The following is a 20469-nucleotide window of genomic DNA, read 5'->3' as shown; positions in this document are numbered from 1 at the left end:
GATAATATTTTGAAAAAGGTTAGCAAGGTTAAGAAACCTATGATTATTTCTGGTTAAGTATGGATTTCATATTGTTATTAGTAATCAGAGGCTTGAATAATCCTGAAGGATGTTCAATGAGGTAATAATAAAGAAAGAAAATATGATGCCATAAAATATTTTCAATTTTCCAATTCTCTATATGTAATTATACACATGTCTACCATAAGCTCTGCAGATTCTAAAAAAGTACAAATTAGTAATCAATATTAAAGATTCTATATGAGACTGGCTATAAAATTTGGACACGGTAGCCGAGGGAAGAGTATGTGCTTCCTTGTCAGTCTCTCCTTGAATTTACAAAACGTGGCTGTACTGATATTGTCAATGAAGCAGTGCTGTGGAAGGCTGCTTTCTTCATGTTCCTCAGCATAATAGGATCAGGCTTTTCTGTTCTTAGACACACCCCCTCCCCCCAAAAAAAACAGTCTGACATAAATACAAACAGTTAATTATTTCAGGATATATCCCTTAAGAAACTCTGCCTTGAACTTGTATGTGGAATGCTCACAGCAAGTCATCACATATACATGAAAGTCTTCAAAATTTACCAGAGAATTCTTTTGTGGTCCATTCTTTATACTGGATATTTGTAAACCTGAATCAATTATGATCTATTTTTAGAGGCAATCCCAAACATGACAGTTAGCATAAAATCTTAGTTTCTTGTGTTTTACAAGTCTAAAATTATAATCAAGTGCTAGTTCACATCTCAAACATCACATGTGACTATTCCTAACATTCTTTTTTTTATTTCAGCGATGTTTAACTTACTACTATTATAAATGTAAGTGTGTCAGAGGAATTCCTGCTCAACTAAGAGTACAGTAAAAATTTTGCAATAATTATCATCATATTTTGCCTTCTTCATAAAATGAATACATATTCCAAAATACTGTTTGTAGAAGTGTTTATGACATCTTTACTTCATCTTCCTTAAGAAAAAGACCTTGCACATATGTGTTGTACTTTCTCTTTGTGGTTATAATAGATGTTGATGTGAGACAGGTTCTGATTAAATTGTCTGTCCAATATTTGCCTATGCCAGGGTCCAAGAATACAGAGGTTTCTGACAAATGTAATTGTTTATAATAATTACATATACTATTGAAATTCTGTCTGAATGGAAGGAAAAAATCTAAAATGATAGAATTTTATAAAGGTTCATAATTGAAGAGTATCAAGGTCATAGAAAAAGGCAGATATGTAAGATATAGCAGATGGAAAAAGCATAGAGCCCTCTCATATTTAAAAATGGCAGCAACCATGTAATATATATATATAAGTGAGAAAAACATATATATACATATATGCATATATAAAAAATAATAAGAGTATCTCAAAAACTGTGATTTTGTGTAACCTTTTACACATATATGCATATATAAGAAAATGATAAGAGTATCTCAAAAATTATGATTTTCTGTAACCTTTGTCTATTTTTCTTTGGAACATCAAGTACTATAAATATAATAAAATCTGTACAGTAAGAATATTTTTGTTGATAAAACTGCTATCTTTTAGAAGTTGAATAAGCTAAGACCTAATGCTTCATTGCCTTTATCAAAAAATAGTGTAATTAGAAATATTTTCATCTATAAAATAAAGTTTATAAATAGGAAAAAAACAGAAGTATATGCACTTTTCATCGATAAAATTATTAACACATTTTTCAAATTTTGCAGATTTTGAACATAATTGTTGTATTATTTTTATAATATAAATGGTATATTTTGTTTTTATTTTTACAATTTTATATTGATTTTTGCTTCTGCTGGTGGTGTTGGTATTCTATAAGTGGTGTTTAAAAATCTTCTTGTGATTAATTCACTTTGTGGGTTAACTTTTCCAATGACACAGAGTTATGTCAGTATTTACACATGCCACATTATCTTCCGGCAAATATTCCAAATTATTCTAATAGAGAATACAAACAGCAAAGAGAAGATTAAATAAAACTGTATGATCCAAAGGCAACATAAATTTGGCTATTATAAAACAATAATGTTTCTAAAACTTTAAGTGAGACTATTCAATGCACAAAATAAATATACTAAAATATTTATGGGTAAATTTATATAATATCATAACTGAATCTGTCATGAAAGCAATAATATCCTGGTAATAGCAATTTAATCAAAACAATGTAAGAGTCAATCTGTATCAATAAAATAAAGGATCAATCATTTCTGGAATATTCTTACTGCTTAAAACAATTTGAGGCTCAGTGAAATCTCTGCCACACTATTAGTGGCATTATTGACTGAAAAGAAATATAAAAATTAAAATTTGTATGGAAGTAAAGAAACCATTCCAAATATCTAAAGACATTTTGACATTCTGAAAAAAAAAGACATTTAAAAGTATGTGATACAACATTCTGATTCAAAATAAGGATTGAAGTCATAGGAATTCATCATGAAGACATTTTCTCTTATAATTTATTGTGTGTGCTTAATTTATGTGAATGTCTTTTTCAAGCATTCCTTTAAGGCCATTGAATTGGAATTACTAACCCATCCTTTGGATCATGGAATAACTCTTGAATTTAAAGATTAAGGCATTTTCTATCCTAATGATATTTAATCTAAATGTTACCTAAACAAGACTTTATAGTTGATAGAGTTAATGACTGAGTTGAATTAAGTGAAATTATTCAGTTGGTTAAGTATACACTGTCTTCAATTAGAGAGTAAAAAATGACAAATTCCAGGCAGTCTTAAAATTGCCATTGTAATTGGTCTTTGTCCATTTGCTTCATATTTTTAGTTGATCAAGCATGAGATCTTATATTCTGTTAAAAACATATATACACATTTATATGTATGTATCTATGTATATATATATATGTCAAGCAACATGAGATGTATAATTAGTTTAAACCAATTCTGTCTGTACATTCTCTTATAATTTTTCCTTGACCCTCCTAAAATGCTAAGAATAATTAAAACATCAGCACACTGAAGGCTCATATATATCCGTATATATATATGCATATATTAAAAAATGTTAGTGTTGTCATTATTTTATGAAAATAAGAATGTTCACCAAAACAGGAGCATTTGGAAAAAATAAATTAACCTTAATATATTCTATACCAATATTAAAGACATGAAAAAATATGTGAAAGATGTTTTTTCCAGGGTTCCCTAGGGCATCATGCTTTGATATCATGTTATCAACTTAGATATAATATATGGATCCTTCATTTGAAGACTTTAATAAAATATTGTATGATAGATAAAAACTGTTGTTTGAATTATCTTTCTTCAAAGAAAAACCTCTATCTAAAAATATTCCTTTTAACTTAAAAAAAGATTAGAAATTATAAGATAAAGTTTGGTCGAATTGCTGTTAGTGTTAATTTTCTATTTTTGCATCCCCATGAGCTTAAAACTTAAATACTCTTTTTTAAGTTTAGTAATAGTCAATTTTTTACTTTAATCACTGTGAAGTGTACAAAGTATCCAAAACTGAAATTCCTTGTCATATGTTACCTTTTCCTGATCAATTAACACCTGTAACCATCCTTCCATCTGGATCTCTTCTAAGAAAGTGTAAACTTCTTTTAATTTAGTTAAAATTAGCATAATTGGAAAAACAGTAATTGAATATAAATCCATATCTTAAAGAAATATGAATAATTATCTGAAAATCTTAGAAATGACTTCTATGGGGATATTAGTTTTGTTACGAGGAAAAGATAGCAAGGATAATACAGAAATATTTTCTGAAGTTTAGGCCATCAGCGTTGGTTTAGAATGCAGCAAAGGCAAAAGAGGACAAAATCATTTTGGTTAAGACATGGTATTCTCTCATACTTCCTCATTCTACCAGTCTTTCCCACGTCTCGGATATGCAAAATGAAAGGCCTGAAGCTAAGAAGTAAGTTTTCATTTGGGCTGTTTGCAAGACAACTATCTACTAAAATGATTTAAAAACCATGTATAAAAATGATAATAAATATAATAGGGTAGATTGATTAACATTTTCCATGTTATCTGTTTTTAATAACAGTGTTCTTAACAATGGATGACTAGATAAAAGTTAATTGGTATAATCCTTTTCAATCCAGTACAATTTTACTCAGCATCCTTCATGCAGTATATTGGTAAAGCAGATCAATCACATACACATTGTTTGCTTAACACATACCTGCTATCTATGAAAAAGCTTAAGAACTAAATGCTTCTTGCAGCATCATCACTGGGTGATTAACAAAGATAGTCATTTCTTTTAGAATTAGTCATTTTGTGTATGATGATCTCATCATTTGGAGAGAGTCAGCAGCATCAGCACCATCTTGGAGCTTGTTAGAAATGCGGAATTGCATATTTAGTCCCCGATCAATTTCACAACATTTTTAGGTGACTTCAATACACATTAAGTTTGAACAGCACTTTTTGTAGTGCCTAAATAATTCGAAGTGCACTCAAATCAACAAGAAATCTGGCTTCTGAGAATAAATGTATAGAAAGCATAGGAGCAATTCTGAGCTAAACACTAAAGAAACACAAACATCTTCATTTTGTGTTGATTTTAACTGTCTTCAAAATTAGAAGTAGCTTAATTTTTTTTCAGTCAGTGGAGATACAATGCAATCTAACCTTGAGCTATGTTCAATTACTTTTTTTCATTTAATTGCACTATAGGGAGCATTATGAGGTATGAGCAATTTTAGTGATAACAGTTTCTTCTTTTCTTGAGGATAACTGTTAATGGTTATAAGATCAGCTGCTCTCCTTTAGAGTATTTTAGGAAATATTACTGCAGTAAAAGGGTAACTATTTCTCTTCTGTAATATGGTGCAAATGCTAATTGGTGTTATTCTAACACGTCTCTATTTTATGTGCTGTATTTATGTATAAAAATAGTTCTACTTCGTTCAGTCCCAGTCCAACTGGCCTTGGTAAACTCTCATTAGATCCGTCCCCTTGTATCAGTGGGTGACCGCATCCCTCACAGTCCTGATTTCCTTTTTCATTTTTCTTCCTCCTTCTGCTCCTCATTTGGACCTTGGGGGGCTCAGTCAGGTGCTCCAATGTGGGTCTCCGTCTCTATCGCCATCCATCGTTGGATGAAGGTTCCCTCTGGTCTTGCCTTTTTTGCTCACGTTCTCTTTCCTTCTGCTTCTCATTTAGACCTAGGTAGTTAAGTCCAGTGTTCCAATGTGGGTCTCTGTCTCTATCTCCATCCAAGGCCAGTTGGACTGGGTCTGAACGAGGACGCGATCCAACCAGATTCTCTGAATGTGGCCAGATTCTCTGAATGTGGCTGGCCAGGAGTCTTTCTGAAAAGCCATTGACAATGACACTGGGACTTGTTTCCTCTGCATATACTGGATTTTGGGGATCCAGTCTGTCTGGACAATCACCTTCCTGGACCTGGAGGGAGGGGGGAGGAACTTGAACTTCCCACAGGGCAGGAAACCCTGACTGCTCTTAGGGATGGAGAGGGAGAAGGAGAGGGATTGGGGGAAGTGGGAGGGTGTTGGGAGGAGGGGCGGAAATGGAAACTTTTATAATTTAATAAAATTACTTTCTCATAAAAAAATAGTTCTCCCCGCTGTAAGAAAACAGGCTTTTATTTTTTCTTATTACTCTTTGTTTGTGAAGCACTCTTGTCCCCCCTCTTTCATTAGAAAAGTAGGAAACAACTACCAGGTTGTGAACCTTCACTACATCGAGGAAGATAACTATTGAGAGAAAAATGAAAGGCAAACTGAACACAAGTTCAAGAGAACAGAACACTCACACAGAAATTTCATACAAGAAATTATATGGCTTCCTATTACAAATACGCAAAGATATATCTTGAGATACATGTCTACATCAAATGTAAAACTTTAAACATATTTAAGCCAAATTGAGACATTTCTTTTCATGAAGAGCTTTTCTTTATAAAGTGTTCAATATGCAAAATGTGCAGCAAAACAAAGATACATCAAAATAAACATTTAAGTGTACATATGTTGAAAGGGGTTAGATTTATTTGACCTTTGTGGTTATTATTTAAAATTTATTCATCCAAAATATTATATGATAGTACAGCAATCAACTGAACTGTACTAATCACAAAATGAATAAAACTTGGTCATTCAGAAGATTTAAAATCATTGTACATGCCTCAACAATGAAAGAAAATGGGTCTATGAATTTGATGGAAAACAAGGGAATGGCATGAGAGGTATTGAAAGAGGGGAAGAGGAAGAGAAATGTAATATACGTTGTATGGTTGTAGAATATTACTTCAACTATGTAAAGTTGTGATACATTGTTTTAGCCTGAACTTGTTTAATTACGTAAAGGTGTGTTGCTGGTTCACGTATTCTGCTTAAGGTACCTAATTGGCCTAATATGCTCAACAGTCGATAGCTAGACCATAGAAAGATTGGAGGGGTTGGCAGGCAGGGAGAGTAAATAGGAAAGGAAAAAAGAGGAGAAGGGAGTAAAGAACAGAGAATGAGGAAATGAGGGCGAGAGAAAAAGAGACGTCTGGGTTTTTGGGCCGAAATGAAGCCTGCTAAAATGTACTTTTTCCTATTCACTATGATACTACTGTAAAGACCATGATCATGAGAAACTATTATAATAGAAATCATTTAAATGGTGGCTTGGTTTCAAAGGTTTAGTCCATTATGATCATGGCTGGTTACACACAGTGGCATACAGGCAGACAATACCTGTGACCCATATGTAGAGAGAAGAAGAGAGACTCTAGGTTTGGCATGAATACCTAAAATTTCAAAGTACACCCCAAGTGACACCTGATTTCTACAATAAGTTCAAGCCACCTAATCCCTTTAAATCTAACAGTGTCATTCCCTGAACTAAGCATTCATTCGAATATAAAAAACTATAGATTATGCAAATCACCACATATTTATAAATTCATAAAAATCTATGTGTGATAAAAATGTAAAGGCTTCAAAAAGCAGTGAATTGAAATTTGATAGTTTGTAATAGTATCTGCTGATGGCTATGAAAACCCCATGATTCTCTTGATTTTTCTTCTGGTTATGGAAGTTTAAGAAGGCTCATTTAGGATTGTCCTGTCTTTAGACAGAAAAAGGGAGAAAAGTTTTCTATGCTTGTAAACATGAAACATGTACTGCATGATAACACACACCTCGTTCACTTTTTATCTGTTGATCATTTGATCATTGCTCTACCTTCAAGTATCATAACAAACAGATCCCCTTCTTATGCTGCTGATAGATCTCAGCAATGGTCAGTTATTCACATTTGCTTATTTGTCACCATAAAGACAATAAATTATTGCACAGTAAAATATGATGTGATGAAATTTTATTATTGATTCAACCGTGGGATTTATGTAACAGTAGATTTTTTTTTTAAAAAAAAAAGTGAGACTATAATTACAAAGCTTTTTCTTTATCACCTCCTACAAAGCCCTAACTGACACCCCTCCCTAACTATACATCCTTCAAATCATGCCTTCACTTTCACTTCGTTATTTCATGTGTGGATGTATATTCACATAAATATCTTTTCCTACATATAACTTGTTTAGTTCATACACTGTTGTTTGTAAGTATGTTTTGAGGGTAGGCCATTTTGGACTGAACATCAATTGCTGTGCTCTTATATCAGGTATGTGAATGTTTTGTCTACATGTATGTTAGCTGGTGTTCATGGAAGTCAAAAGAGTGTTAGATTTTTAATGATGGAATTAAGAAGATTGTAAGTTGCCATGTGGGTTCTGGGAACTGAACACAAGTCTTTGTAAGAGCAGTAAGTGCTCGTAACGATTTAGCCATCTCTCCAGACCCTTTATCTAATTTTCATTCTGTTAATTTAAGTTCTAAAATTTTAAAGAATACTACTTCTACTATTAATAATGTGATATACATATGAAAATTACATAAACCAAATGAAAAGTAAATAGAATCAAAGTTCTTTAATTTCTTTTTTTTTTTGGAAGTATCAGATTCCATTTGCATATAAACACAGGAAAAATAAAGCGTAACTAATAAAACATGTTTCAGAAGTGTATAAAGCTTTCAGTTAATTGATGTAAAATCAAAACTGTGATTTTGTTTTGTTTTGTTTTTCTGTGTTTCACATCTCCACGAAAGAATCTTGCAAAATCTATGCTTTAATTGTGCACACACTATCACAGAGTTTCAGGTATATGAGACAGTTGCATGGTTTGCACATGGACCAATTAGATCTTTGCCTGTCTGCATTCACTTATTGATGTTCTAGCAGATTTGGGATGCTGAATCACTTCCAAAACCACAGTCCGTGTTTGCTATGTGTGACTGACCTCTAAAGCGCATGTCTTGCTTATAGATAGCAGCAGGTTTAGATATTCATTTCTAAAATATTTGTATTATTGAATATTTGTGAAAAATTATAAAATTGAGAATGTAGGCTTCTTTCTCAAGATTTTGTATGTCAAATGATTTGTTTACCATAAAATTGGAAAAATATGGTAGTGGTTCATTTTTACAATTAAAAATTGATTTCATACAAGACAAAAGTGTTTATTCTCTATAAAGATTGATGGTTCTTGAAAATACAAAGAATTAAATGTTCTTTAATATAAGCTGGTAAATATCAAAAAGTGCTTGGTATATTAAAAACAATAAATTAGCATAGATTTTACAAAAGTATAACAGCTTACATAAAGATATAAGCTTTTCTCATATCTGACTTAAGGGGGATCATTTACATACATGAATTAATATCTTATTATAAAGAATAGATGAACAATTTGCAAGTGGGTCATCTTTATCAGACTATTAGAAACCCATGGCTATGTTTAAATATTTTGATTATAAAAATACCCTACGTAATAATAATGATTGACTCTAGATTCAAGTAGTAAAAAAAATCAGTAATTTGAGGTTAATATGAAAATTATGAGGTACAATAAAATTCGGGAAAAAATAAATTAATATTTATTATATTTATTTTTGCTCTGCCAAGGGCTGTAGAGGAAGTACATTGCTTAATATTCCCAGAGTTTTGAGAGAGGATATTACCTCTAATTTGGAAGTGAGGGCACTAATTGTCTATCCAAATTTCATAAAATATCAAGATCAGCAAGGAAATGACAGTAAATATTTAGAATTAATCCATCATATGTGACAGCAAAATTCTGCATGCCCTGCCCATTCTATCAGTTTGTCTTTATATTATCCAAATTTGAATAAATAGTATGATTACTAAACATGTAAGTGTACTAATATGTGCAAAATAAGCATAAAACAAAGAAAACCAGCCTACAAACCACAATCCCAGAGAACTTAGACAACAATGAGAACACTAGGAGAGACATACATATGTCTAACCTACATGGGAAGGAGAAAAAAACAAGATCTCCTGAGTAAATTGGGAGCATGGGGACCTTAGGGGAGGGTTGGAGTCTGGAGGGGAGAGGCAGGGATGGGAGCAGAGAAAAATGTAGATCTCAATAAAAGTCAGCAAAAAATTATATATTTTTTCTTATTGAATGAAATATCGACTTTTTCAGGTTAGAAGAGAATACAAATAACTCTGATTATATATACTAAGGTAATAAAAATAGATGGAAATAATTCTTCCTTAGATGCATATTCTTTTTGCTTGTTCATTTCTAGTCCACATTTCCTTATGCTCATGTCTGCTTAAATGTTCAGTATTCTCTATGTTATTTATCACATTAGCATATTTTACCCACTTTAGCAAAAACAACAATTACTGCATCTTGCGATGTATTATCTTCAATTTTGTATGGGACAACATATTGGGCAAATTTTCTTAAATCAGTGTATTTTCGTAAAGTTAAAAAGAAGGTTATTCTGCTTCAGTAGTGTGGGGTAAAAGATAACTGGAATTTTATGAGAAATTAATAATATAGATTTTCTTATCACCTAAAAAATGATGACAGAAAAATGTTTCATAGAAATATGCAGTCAGAGAACTAATTTTCAGCATATGGGCACAAACTAAAGGACTGAGCTAAAAAATTTTTTTAAAGTAAAATGAAAAAGGCAGGCTTTATTAATAAAAAAGTCTTACTAAATATGCTTTGGCTTAAAAGAATTTTTGTTTTGTTTTTCTCAATTTTACATGGATTCAGTGAAAAATAGGCAATAAACTTGAAGATTAGGGAGGGTTATAGGAGTAGAAAGAGAGGAAAGCAAAGAGATAAATGCTGTAATTAAAGTGTCATTTTTTTAAAAAAATTAGACTTTTTAAAAAAATTACCAATCCAAATTCATACTTCCTCCTCTCCTCTCATTGCCTCCACACACCCTCTCACCCCACGCCCTCCACTTCTCAGAGAGGGTAAAGCACATTGCCTTGTGGAAGGTACAAGTCCCTCCCTTCTATATCTAGGTGGAGCAAGGTATACATGCAAAGAAAATAGGATTCCCAAAAGCCAGTACATGCAGTAGAGATAAATCCTGGTGCCACTGCCAGTGGCCCCTTAGTCTGCCCCAGCCATGCAACTGTCATCCCTAATCAGAGGAACTAGTTTAGTCCTATGCTTGTTCCTTACCAGTCCGGCTGGAGTTAGTGAGTTCCCATTAGCTCAGGCAAACTGTTTCTGTGTGTGAACCCGTCATGGTCTTACCCTTCCTTGCTCATATTCTCATTCCTTCCACTCTTCAACTGGACTTTCGGAGCTCAGTCAAATGCTCTGTTGTGGGTCTCTGCTTCTGCCTCCATCAGTTGCTAGATGAAGGCTCTATAGTGATATTTAAGATAATCATCAGTTTGACCAAAGATTGGGCCCCCTCTCCTCTATTGCTTAGGATCTTAGGTGTGGTCATTCTTGTGGATGCCTGGGAACTTTCCTAAAGTCAGGTTTCTGCCAACTGTGTAATGGCTCCCTCAATCAAAATATCTCGTTCCTTGCTCACACTTTGGAAATCAGTATGACGGTATTTCAGAAAATTGGGAATAAAGTGTCATTTAAAAAATAAACAATAAGAAAATAATATTTTACCCATATCCTAAACTGTTTTCAAATATCTTTTCTTACATACAACTGTTATTCCAAAATAATTTCTACTTTCATCTATGATTTATACATAAATCAAGTCTTAATATATAATTTGTGATCCATACACAAAATTGAGGCCATGCTTAGAACTCAATGTCTTGAACACTAACTTTGGACCAATGTCATACTTATGTACATTTCTCTAAACCTGAAAGAATCGTTCATCGTTTTTAAAATTATCTTTTCTCTCCAGCAACATGTAACATTCAAATAATGTTTGAATATGCCCAGTACAGAGAAACCGGCACACAAGTTGGGGAACTTTCTCAGCAGTTGGCAGAAGGTGCAGCTCCTCAACCAGACCAGTGTTTATTTGCTTATTTATTTCCTGAATGGATGACTCACAAACATCTGAATGTCTAAATCCATAGGATCTGATGTCCTCTCCCAGATATCATGGGTACCTGCAGTCACATATGCACATACACACACAAGGACACAGCCACCAGTGCACCATTAAAATGAAAAATAAATCTAAAAACAAAATTAAATTTGAAAAGCAAGGAAGCTACAGTTAAAAGACAAAAAAACTGAAGAAAATATTCTAAAAAATTCCTTTTATTTGGCTGAATTTTAATGATCAGGAATTTCATTTTAACCCTAGTCTTGTTTAGGAATTTATCAATTTTTAATGAAAACTTAATATGAATGAATTTCATTTAAAACCAATGCACTCTAGAAAAAAACGTTATCCTCATTCCATTATTGTTTTTCTAAGTGTATTAAAACCTATCTATCCCAAGGGGAAAGACTTGCAAAGAAAAGTCCATACATTTGAATGTAGTCATCATACATAAAATTATGCTTAGTTATAAAGGCTTCCTTAATTGTAAATAGATTGTAAAATGGTGTTTAGGTCTTTATATTATATACTTATCTTAAAAAACTCCCTTTAAATTGATTTACAAAAATGAGCTACAATTTTAAGCTCTTAAAACAATTTTTTCTATGAGCATGATAATAGTAACATTTGATGTTGACCATAGTTTATTTTCTTTATTTGTGTTATTATAACTTTGTGTATAAAGAAATTTGGCTCTTAACATATTTTGAGTATCTAATCACCATAATTAGTGAATCCTTCTTTCCAACATTTCCTCTCTCAAATTTCTTTCCTTTCTCCTGAAGTAAGCAATTATTCTTATTTATGCTTTTTCCTTCAAATTTTCTACTCGTGTTTATCAGATTAAAATAAATGTACACATATTTATAAACTCCCTTGTAAACTACTTGTTAGATACCCTTTTTACCATTATTAGTGTGTATGTGCAGATGTGATCTGTGCTGTTCTCCATTATACCAAGGTATTTTATTTTACTCTGTATTTGGGGCATGCTCAGTTCTTAGTGATAGACAAGACTCGTTTCCAAAAGTTAAACACAATGTCTCAGTGTCTTTTGCACATATTACAAGGGTATATTGAAAACTATTCTTTTCCAGGTATATTTTTATTTCTTACAGTCGCCTTTCTTCATCACCCCCTTTTTGTTGGATTCATTTAGATTGTACACTTCAGTGAATGAAATCACATATGTTTATCAGTATAAACATTTCTCTGTGAACTCTCAGAGTTCTATCCTTTAAACTGTGACTTCAGAAAAGATTTCTAGAAAAAAAGGACATTATGGCCTGCATCGTTTATTATAGAAAAATATTAAGTGTTAAATATCCTCCCTTAGGACAGGCACCAAAAACTACAGAGAAACCCTGTCTCAAAAATCAAAAAAAAATAAAAAATAAAAAATAAATATCCTCCCTTAGGTTTTGAGAGAGGAAAAGAAATGGAGGAAATTTTATATTTATATTAAAATCTCTAAAATTATTTTAATTCACTTAGTGTTTTGTATATGTATAGTTTTTATTAAGAGCTTATTGAAATGTGGATTGACTGTCTTGCAGACGCCTATGGTCTAATATCATTAGATGGTCACAAAAGCTATGCTATTATAAAATGAACATCATCTTTCAGATAGATATATGCTGCTCTTGTGGATGAGACTATTTTACCTTCCCAAATTACCCTTTCAGTTTTTAATTGGGCACACTTTGGGTTACTGAGAAAGAACATGAAGCAAATTTGGTAATTATTTGCTAGATAAATACACAATGCCGTTAAAGTCTGAGAACAAGTTCTTTATGTCCAACTTGGATAGTATGCCTGGTTTGCATTACTATCGGTTCTTTGGACACCAATGCTTCCCTGTAACTCTTCTGTCAGTCGATTGTCATTATCGGTTTCTACACCTTCCATTGAGTTTAGTGATTTACAGGGGCTTATTAATGCAGAATACTTTAATACAGAATAGGAACGGAAATTGGGAATTTGTTACGAATATATTTATACATGCTAAAGACAGGGATTCTGTGCATTTCAAATGTACAGCAGAAGTCTGCTTAGCTTTTCTTTTTTTTCATCTTGTTAAGCTGTTCCTGTGGTAAAATTTATGCTTTAATACAAAAAAACAAACCAAAACAAAACAAAAAGTGTCAATTAATGTTTTCTCAGACTTTGCTTTGTTGTATACAAGTATGCACCAAGATAAACTACATAACAAAATAAATTAGTTTAATGAAATTATCCTTTAATATGTTGATATTTAAAGTTTGTTACAGATATTTTGAAAGCTTTAAATATCTGTAGTCCTTATAGGTATTTGGGAAAGAAAATTATAAAATTTTAATGTTCATTAAATTTAGTGGTTCTCACTGTTTTTTCCTTCACAGCAGTTTGTAGGCACTCATCCTAGGAGATAAGTTTTAAATTTACTTAAACTTGGAAATACAATTGTTTTTATATCATTAATGCAGGAGAGGAGTCACTCACAATTTTTGTGGACAAGCGGAAGCTGAGCAAAAGATCTGAAGGAAGTGATCCAAGCACTAATAGTTCATCTGTCACTCTGGAGACACTCCATCAGCTGGCTGCGTCCTATTTTATTGACAGGGACAGCACTCTTCGCAGACTTCACCATATCCAGATTGCATCCACTGCCATCAAGGTAAACATGAACTAACAGTAACATTGTCCATTACCTTTGTTTATTTCATTTCTATGATGTCTTTCTGGCTATTCCCTGGGCCAGTTTTTTAAATGATTATGTTTGAAAATGTGTTTTAGTTTTTCAGTTGCTTTTAGTTATAAGGTATAATTAATTAGATGCAGAGGGATGCAATATTTTCAATTTATATGTCAAAGTTTGCTTTTCATGAGCACATATAATTAAAATTTACTTAAGCTTTGAGTTTCATTTTTGTTAAGAGTGACTCCTTGGAATGCTGTATGTAAGATAAACCTTCAAATCATATAGATCGTATTTACAACTGTTCCTCAGCAAGATGTTCTATTTTGATGAAAGTGAGTTTAGAAAAAAAAAGAAAAGAAAGAAAAAATCTTGCCTAGTGTATTTAAAAGAATTAGATTGTACAAGTATTTGGGGTAATATATGCCATAATGTGGAATTGGTAGAAAAATACTATCTGGTTACCAAAGTTCTTTGATTTTGTACTTAGTAAGTTTGACTATCAAAATGAATTAAATGAAATGAGATGCAGTTAACCAATCTAAAGAGAGGAGAAATAAAGAATGGGGTTTTGATATTATACCATTTTAGTGGCATTCCTACAAAATATTAAGCTATTCATATTGTTGTGTTTGACCAGTGGCAAAAACATTAATAACTGAGCAGAGAATGGATACAGTAAATTTTTGGATGAATATAACAATAAGAAAATAAGTGCAAAGAGCTTGCTTTGTGTGTTTTGTATTTATCTCATACTTAATACAAGAATCAAACATTAAGTATAAAAATCATTATTTTATGAAATGAAAATGAATGTGTGCATGTCTTTGTGCCGTTAAGTTGAAAGATGATCACTTTCATATTTTAAGAAGTACAAGCATGAGCACTGGCACACACATACACATATAATGAAGGTAATCTTGGAAAACATTGAAATATCTTTAGAAGAAAGATCATTAAACAAAATGGAATGTCCTGATATATGTTTGTTTAGTGTCTATAGTAAAAGAATTTGGGAAATTTTTCTGTAGATGTAAATTATAAAATGCAATTTTATATAATTTAAACTTTATTCAATGTAATTTATAATTGAGAGGTCAACTTCTAACTGTGGAACTTTTGTTGAGGAAGAGAACATATAAGCAATATTTATACTGCATAGATACATATGTATCTAGTATAATTTCAGATATCTTTGATAATGTAGAAAGGTTTTAATATAGGATATTATTAGATATTTACTGAACACTACTGATAAGAAATAGACTTTCCCAGAAATAAATTTAATATGAAAACAATATTTTAAGTTATAATTTACAATGCAGAAATCATAAATATATGTTTATTACAGCCAAGTTTTTAGTACTTTTAAGTAAAAAATATTCACTCACAATTTATAACTAAATTTAATACTTTCCATGGACTTTTTCTCTTACAAAGACATATGTCACTGAATGCATGTGCTCTAATGTAGCATGTAGCAGCATATTAAAATTGATTTAGACTTTACCTACACAACAAGTGTTGGAAAGACAGGACTCCACAGTGTTCACAGTCTAGCTGTGTAGTAAAAAGATGACCCAGAGAGAAGAGGCTCTGATGATGAATGAGGAATACAGGATCTTCTCTGAAAAGGAAGAAGTAACTTTGACTTTGGAAACTGACACCCTCACCTTGATTGAGCGGGCATCTGACATTTCCCATCTTCCACTAACCATAAAAGCTCCTAAATTCCCAAGCATCTGTTCAGAGACAGAAGAGTGGCAGATGTCAAGCCTTAGGTAATGGAGCAAAAACAAAGTATGTTAGGATGATGAAAGATGATGTTATGAATGAAAACATTTATATTTTATCATTAAACTATAAAAATCTGGAAATGATTCATGTGCCAGATCACAAGAGCATGCCTGTGAGCTCATCCACAGACATTTATTAAGCATGCAAGAGTGAGGGGCAAGAGGTTTGAGAAGAATGCAATTGAGATTTCTGGGATTAATGTTGTCTTCAATACTATTAATTTTTAGAAGACACTAATGTTAAGTGACTGGTAATGTCTGAAGCAGGGTGAGTTGCACTCTGAGATACTCTGAAGGGTTTATGCCACTGTGCTGTGTACCAGCTGCAATAAAGCTCTGGGGTGGATATTCACATGAGCCTCAGGAAAACAGACGTTTCACAGTATAAATACTCTAAATAGGGATGCTATGAGGATGAAACAGACGTCTGTCTCACTTGCTTCTTTATGGTGTTACATATAATAAGCAATGTAGAAATGATAGAGTAACAATGGTAAACATGAATAAAAGGGGTGGTGAGACATGTTCAAGAATACCAAATATAAATAATAATGATCCCAAATTACTTTAAAGAAGCCACTTAAAGATTTATCCAATACCTAGGCACAGACACACATGCATGAAAAAACCAAGAGAGAATACAAATAATAAAATCAATGTAATGAAGTAATTAATTAAATTCAGAGGTTGCTTTACTGTGTTGTACCTAAATTTAATTCCTTCATTAAATCCTGAGAGCTCGCATTCATTAACTTTACATATTATATCATATTATTATTTAAAAGCTGGTATTAGAATAACAAGATATGCATCTTCCTTGTTTAGTTGTAGTGTGTGTTCAGGTTACAATGGTACGAGGCATTTTATTTATTGAATAAATCTTGAATATTTTGCCTGTCAATTTACAGAAATTACAAAGCAAAGTACTGTTGAAAAGATAAACTCACACCAGACAGCAACAAAATTACGTCTAAATCTGCACAACAATGCCAACTTTATCCATGTGAATTCACGAAAAACACAAAGGAATTGAGCAATTAGTGCTAACTATGAGCTGCATTCTAGAAAATGAACGAGAGCAATTTGTTGTGTTTATCTCCTACAATTATGAAAGGAAATGTGAGTAGCAGCTCATTAAGGCAACTGTAAATTTCAAGACAAAGGCTAAAAACTTCTGGGTAGCTCAATAATATCCCACATAAGTGTGATTAATACACAGATAAAAGTTTTATTTCTCAATAAATCATTCATTGTAATGTCAAATAAATGTCTAAAATTGGTTATTACTTTTTAATTCTCAAGTCAAGTAAATTAACGGGCACACAGTTTCACTAATATGGCCTTTATTTTGAAATAGCCTGATAAAGATCAAAATTTTAACGGGACAATAATGGGGAAATGAAATTAAATTTTATCTGGGGAGAGAATTTAAACAAAACCTTAATTTTGATTATACAGATGCATTGTGAAAAATATTTTTCTAATACATTAAATTTTAAAATTAATCAGTGAGTAAAATTGAATTATGTGATTAGAATTTAATTAATAGTGCTAAACTAATATAACTTTTATTTTTATAAAGTATTTATGTATTGCTTTTTATGGTTTTCTATGTTATATGATAGAGTAACATTTATTTTACAGATAATATTATCAGATAAATTTTAATTTTTAGTTTCTATAGTTTAAAGGTGAAGAAAAAACATACTGTATGCTAAAGTTAATTATGTTAGGAAGCATTATCCACATTTCATATTTAGAATGCTGTAGATAGAGTTGAGAAATTTTGCACATTCCTTGAACTCTTAAATTACACACTGTGCAGTCAGATATTCTCTGTCAACCTTAAAGGTTTAGAATTATCATTTAAACAAATCTGGGTCTCTCCATCTCCCATTCAAACAAATCTTAGTCAGTGTGTGAGTGTGTGTGTGTGTGTGTGTGTGTGTGTGTGTGTGTGTGTGTGTGTAATGTTAGATCATCTAAATTAAATTAATCAAGGAGGGGATAAAACAATGCTCAACATGGTTTGTGATGGTACCATTCCACATGTTGTAATTGGTTACAATCTGGAAAAAAAATGGGGATGAGGGCTAGATTTCATTACTCTCTGCTTCTTGATTCTGAATGACATACAGTCACCTTTTCAAAGCTCCTTTCCCATTCACTTCTGCAAAGATAGTCAGTCTATCTTATCAAAGTGTGAACGAAAATGACCTCTCCTTCTTCAAGTTGCCTGTCAGGCTTTTGTTGTTGTTGTTGCAGTAACAAATACCTAAGGTCTATATTAAATTAATATTTTAATTCACTTATAGAATTTCTTTTGACAACCACTCCTAATAAGTATTGTTTATATGTTGATGGTAAAAATTAGTGATTTACTATAAGCTTTATATTCTTAATTAAAAAATAGCGTTTACAGTGCTATAGTAAAGCAAGACCTTTATTCCCAGTTCTTCAAGGTGTTGAAACAGAAGAATTGTAAAAAAAGTTTAAATGTATTAAAGGGTGTATCTAAATTAGAAACATTCTGACACTATTCTAAAGTAAAAACCAGTTGTGAAAAGCTTTGGATACAGCTCAGTGTGAAAATGAAAGTCTGCTATGGCTTGTGAAATTTTTGTAGTCAGTCTACTTAGCATGTCCATCTTGGTATCAGCTAAGCTCACATTCCATACTTTAAAAAAATTTATTTTATTTTTTGAGATTATAATATTATACCTTTCCCACTTGTCATTTCTTTCCATTCAACCTTCTTATAAACCTCTTTTTACTTTTTTACAAATCCAAACCTTCTAAGTCTGTAAAATGCTCTTAGTAGGTTCAGGGAGTATTTCCTTTCTTAAAGGATGGCAATATCCCCTAAGGCCTTTTTTTTCAAATTTCCAGTGTGCAGTCTAACACTAAATGGATTTTTTTTCATGCTGTTCATTGAATCAATATACTCACTCATCCCCCTGTTAGCAACTTCGTACCCTTTGGGTACCATCAATATCTCCCTTAAAAGTAACTTTTTGTTTTGTTGGTTCCTATACTCACTTTTGTCTTTGAGTATGTACTTGTGAACATGATCATACAGCATTTTCAGTTAGTAGTTGATGGGTTTCACTATGAAAAATGACTGCCAAAAAAAAAAAAGGAAAATGACTGCCTAGTTCGTTTGTCATGTTGTAAATGATTGAATTCCCTTGTTTTCTGTGTGCAATAGGACAATGTTGGATATATAATCTGCACCCCCAACAAACACATGCTGGTATTGTTTTCTTAGCTATTAGTAATACTGCTGTAATGAACACAACACACACACACACACACACACACACACACACACATGTTTATATGTACTTATGTAAATTGATACAATACTTCTCTGTGTTTTTATTGTACACATATTCTTTGCTGCCATTTTGACAACAAATGTAATTAGAAAATGTTTTGTGCATAAATGATGGAGGTATGTTGTCAGTTTTTATTTTGCGATAATAACATATCATCACTACTTACAACTATATATGTTTAGATACCTCTTTATTTTTGTTGATTTTTATTTTTTTATATATAATTATACTCCCTGATGGTATTTCCAGAATTTGTTATTCTTTTCTGATATTCTTTCAACCAAAAATTTTGTGTTGTGTATGTGTGTGTGTGTGTTACCAAGAGGTGCGTAATACTTGCTTGTTACATTAAATAATGAGAGAAATAGGAAAAATATTAAACATTTTTCTTGCTTATAATGTTTATACTATGTTTATATCATTCTTTTTTCCAGATCTTTTCAAATTCAATTCATTTTCTCCTCGAAAGGAGGAGTACACTGGTAGAGGCTGTCAAGTTTAAGTTGCCTTTTGTTTTCACCTACCACAATGCTTCTGATTCAGAGCGAAGTTTCTATTTATGCTTTGTATGCTGCATTATGTCAATCAGCATAGTGCGTTCCAGCTGAGCCAGGGATACAAAGTAATACCTTAACAAAAAACAACAGAAAGTAAAGACATGGGAATAAGTAAACCAGGCTGGTGATGCAGCCTACTTAAATATTAGAAAAGATGGTTTTAGAGAAAATGACCAGGATAGATCTTTTCAAAAAGAATTTTGTAGTCAATTAGACTAAAATAAATAACATTTGTGACCTTTATGTTAGTATTAGAGCTTCAGCATAATTTAAGAAACAAAAAAATAGAGAAACCCAAAACTGTCACAGATTTTAACAACTTTTTCTTTGTCACAGAAAAGAAAGCCGTGATCAGCAGTAAAATGAAAGATTTAAGTGGGTGTCGTACAAGTTATTTATGCATAAATTAGCACTGGAAAGATATATGGGAAGTCATCAAATATTAAAAATAAAATAACAGACTTCTAAAGCAACCACGAGTTAAAGAAAAAATAAAAATAAATGGTACTGAAGAGATGGTTCAGTGGAAGAAATGCTTGCCCATACTGTCAGGGTTGAGTTCAGATCCTTAGACCCACCTAAATTCACAAGCAGTAGAAACATCTGTATTCCTAGTGATTCTCGGACAAGGATAATCATGTAGCACGTGTGGCCCTCATCCTGGCATCTGCCCTGGTATAAACAAAGTTCTCTAATCAGG

The 20469-nt window shown here is 32.0% G+C and overlaps 1 protein-coding gene across 3 annotated transcripts in view; it reads left to right on the top strand.

Moving 5' to 3' along the window:
• Brinp3 (BMP/retinoic acid inducible neural specific 3) overlaps positions 1-20469 on the top strand; it is a 391171-nt gene that overhangs the window by 183149 nt on the left and 187553 nt on the right. For all 3 annotated transcript variants that reach the window (XM_085688142.2, XM_048431005.3, XM_087906438.1), the window contains exon 4: positions 13867-14057. In XM_085688142.2, coding sequence (XP_085544268.1) covers positions 13867-14057 — 191 coding nt within the window. The remainder of the gene's footprint in view (positions 1-13866; positions 14058-20469) is intronic.

This window comes from Myodes glareolus, chromosome 5, assembly GCF_982192425.1.
Source record: "Myodes glareolus chromosome 5, mMyoGla1.1, whole genome shotgun sequence".
Taxonomy (NCBI): Eukaryota; Metazoa; Chordata; class Mammalia; order Rodentia; family Cricetidae; genus Myodes; species Myodes glareolus.
Note: the sequence above shows the minus strand (reverse complement) of the source record. Positions and strands in the feature narration are given on the sequence as shown.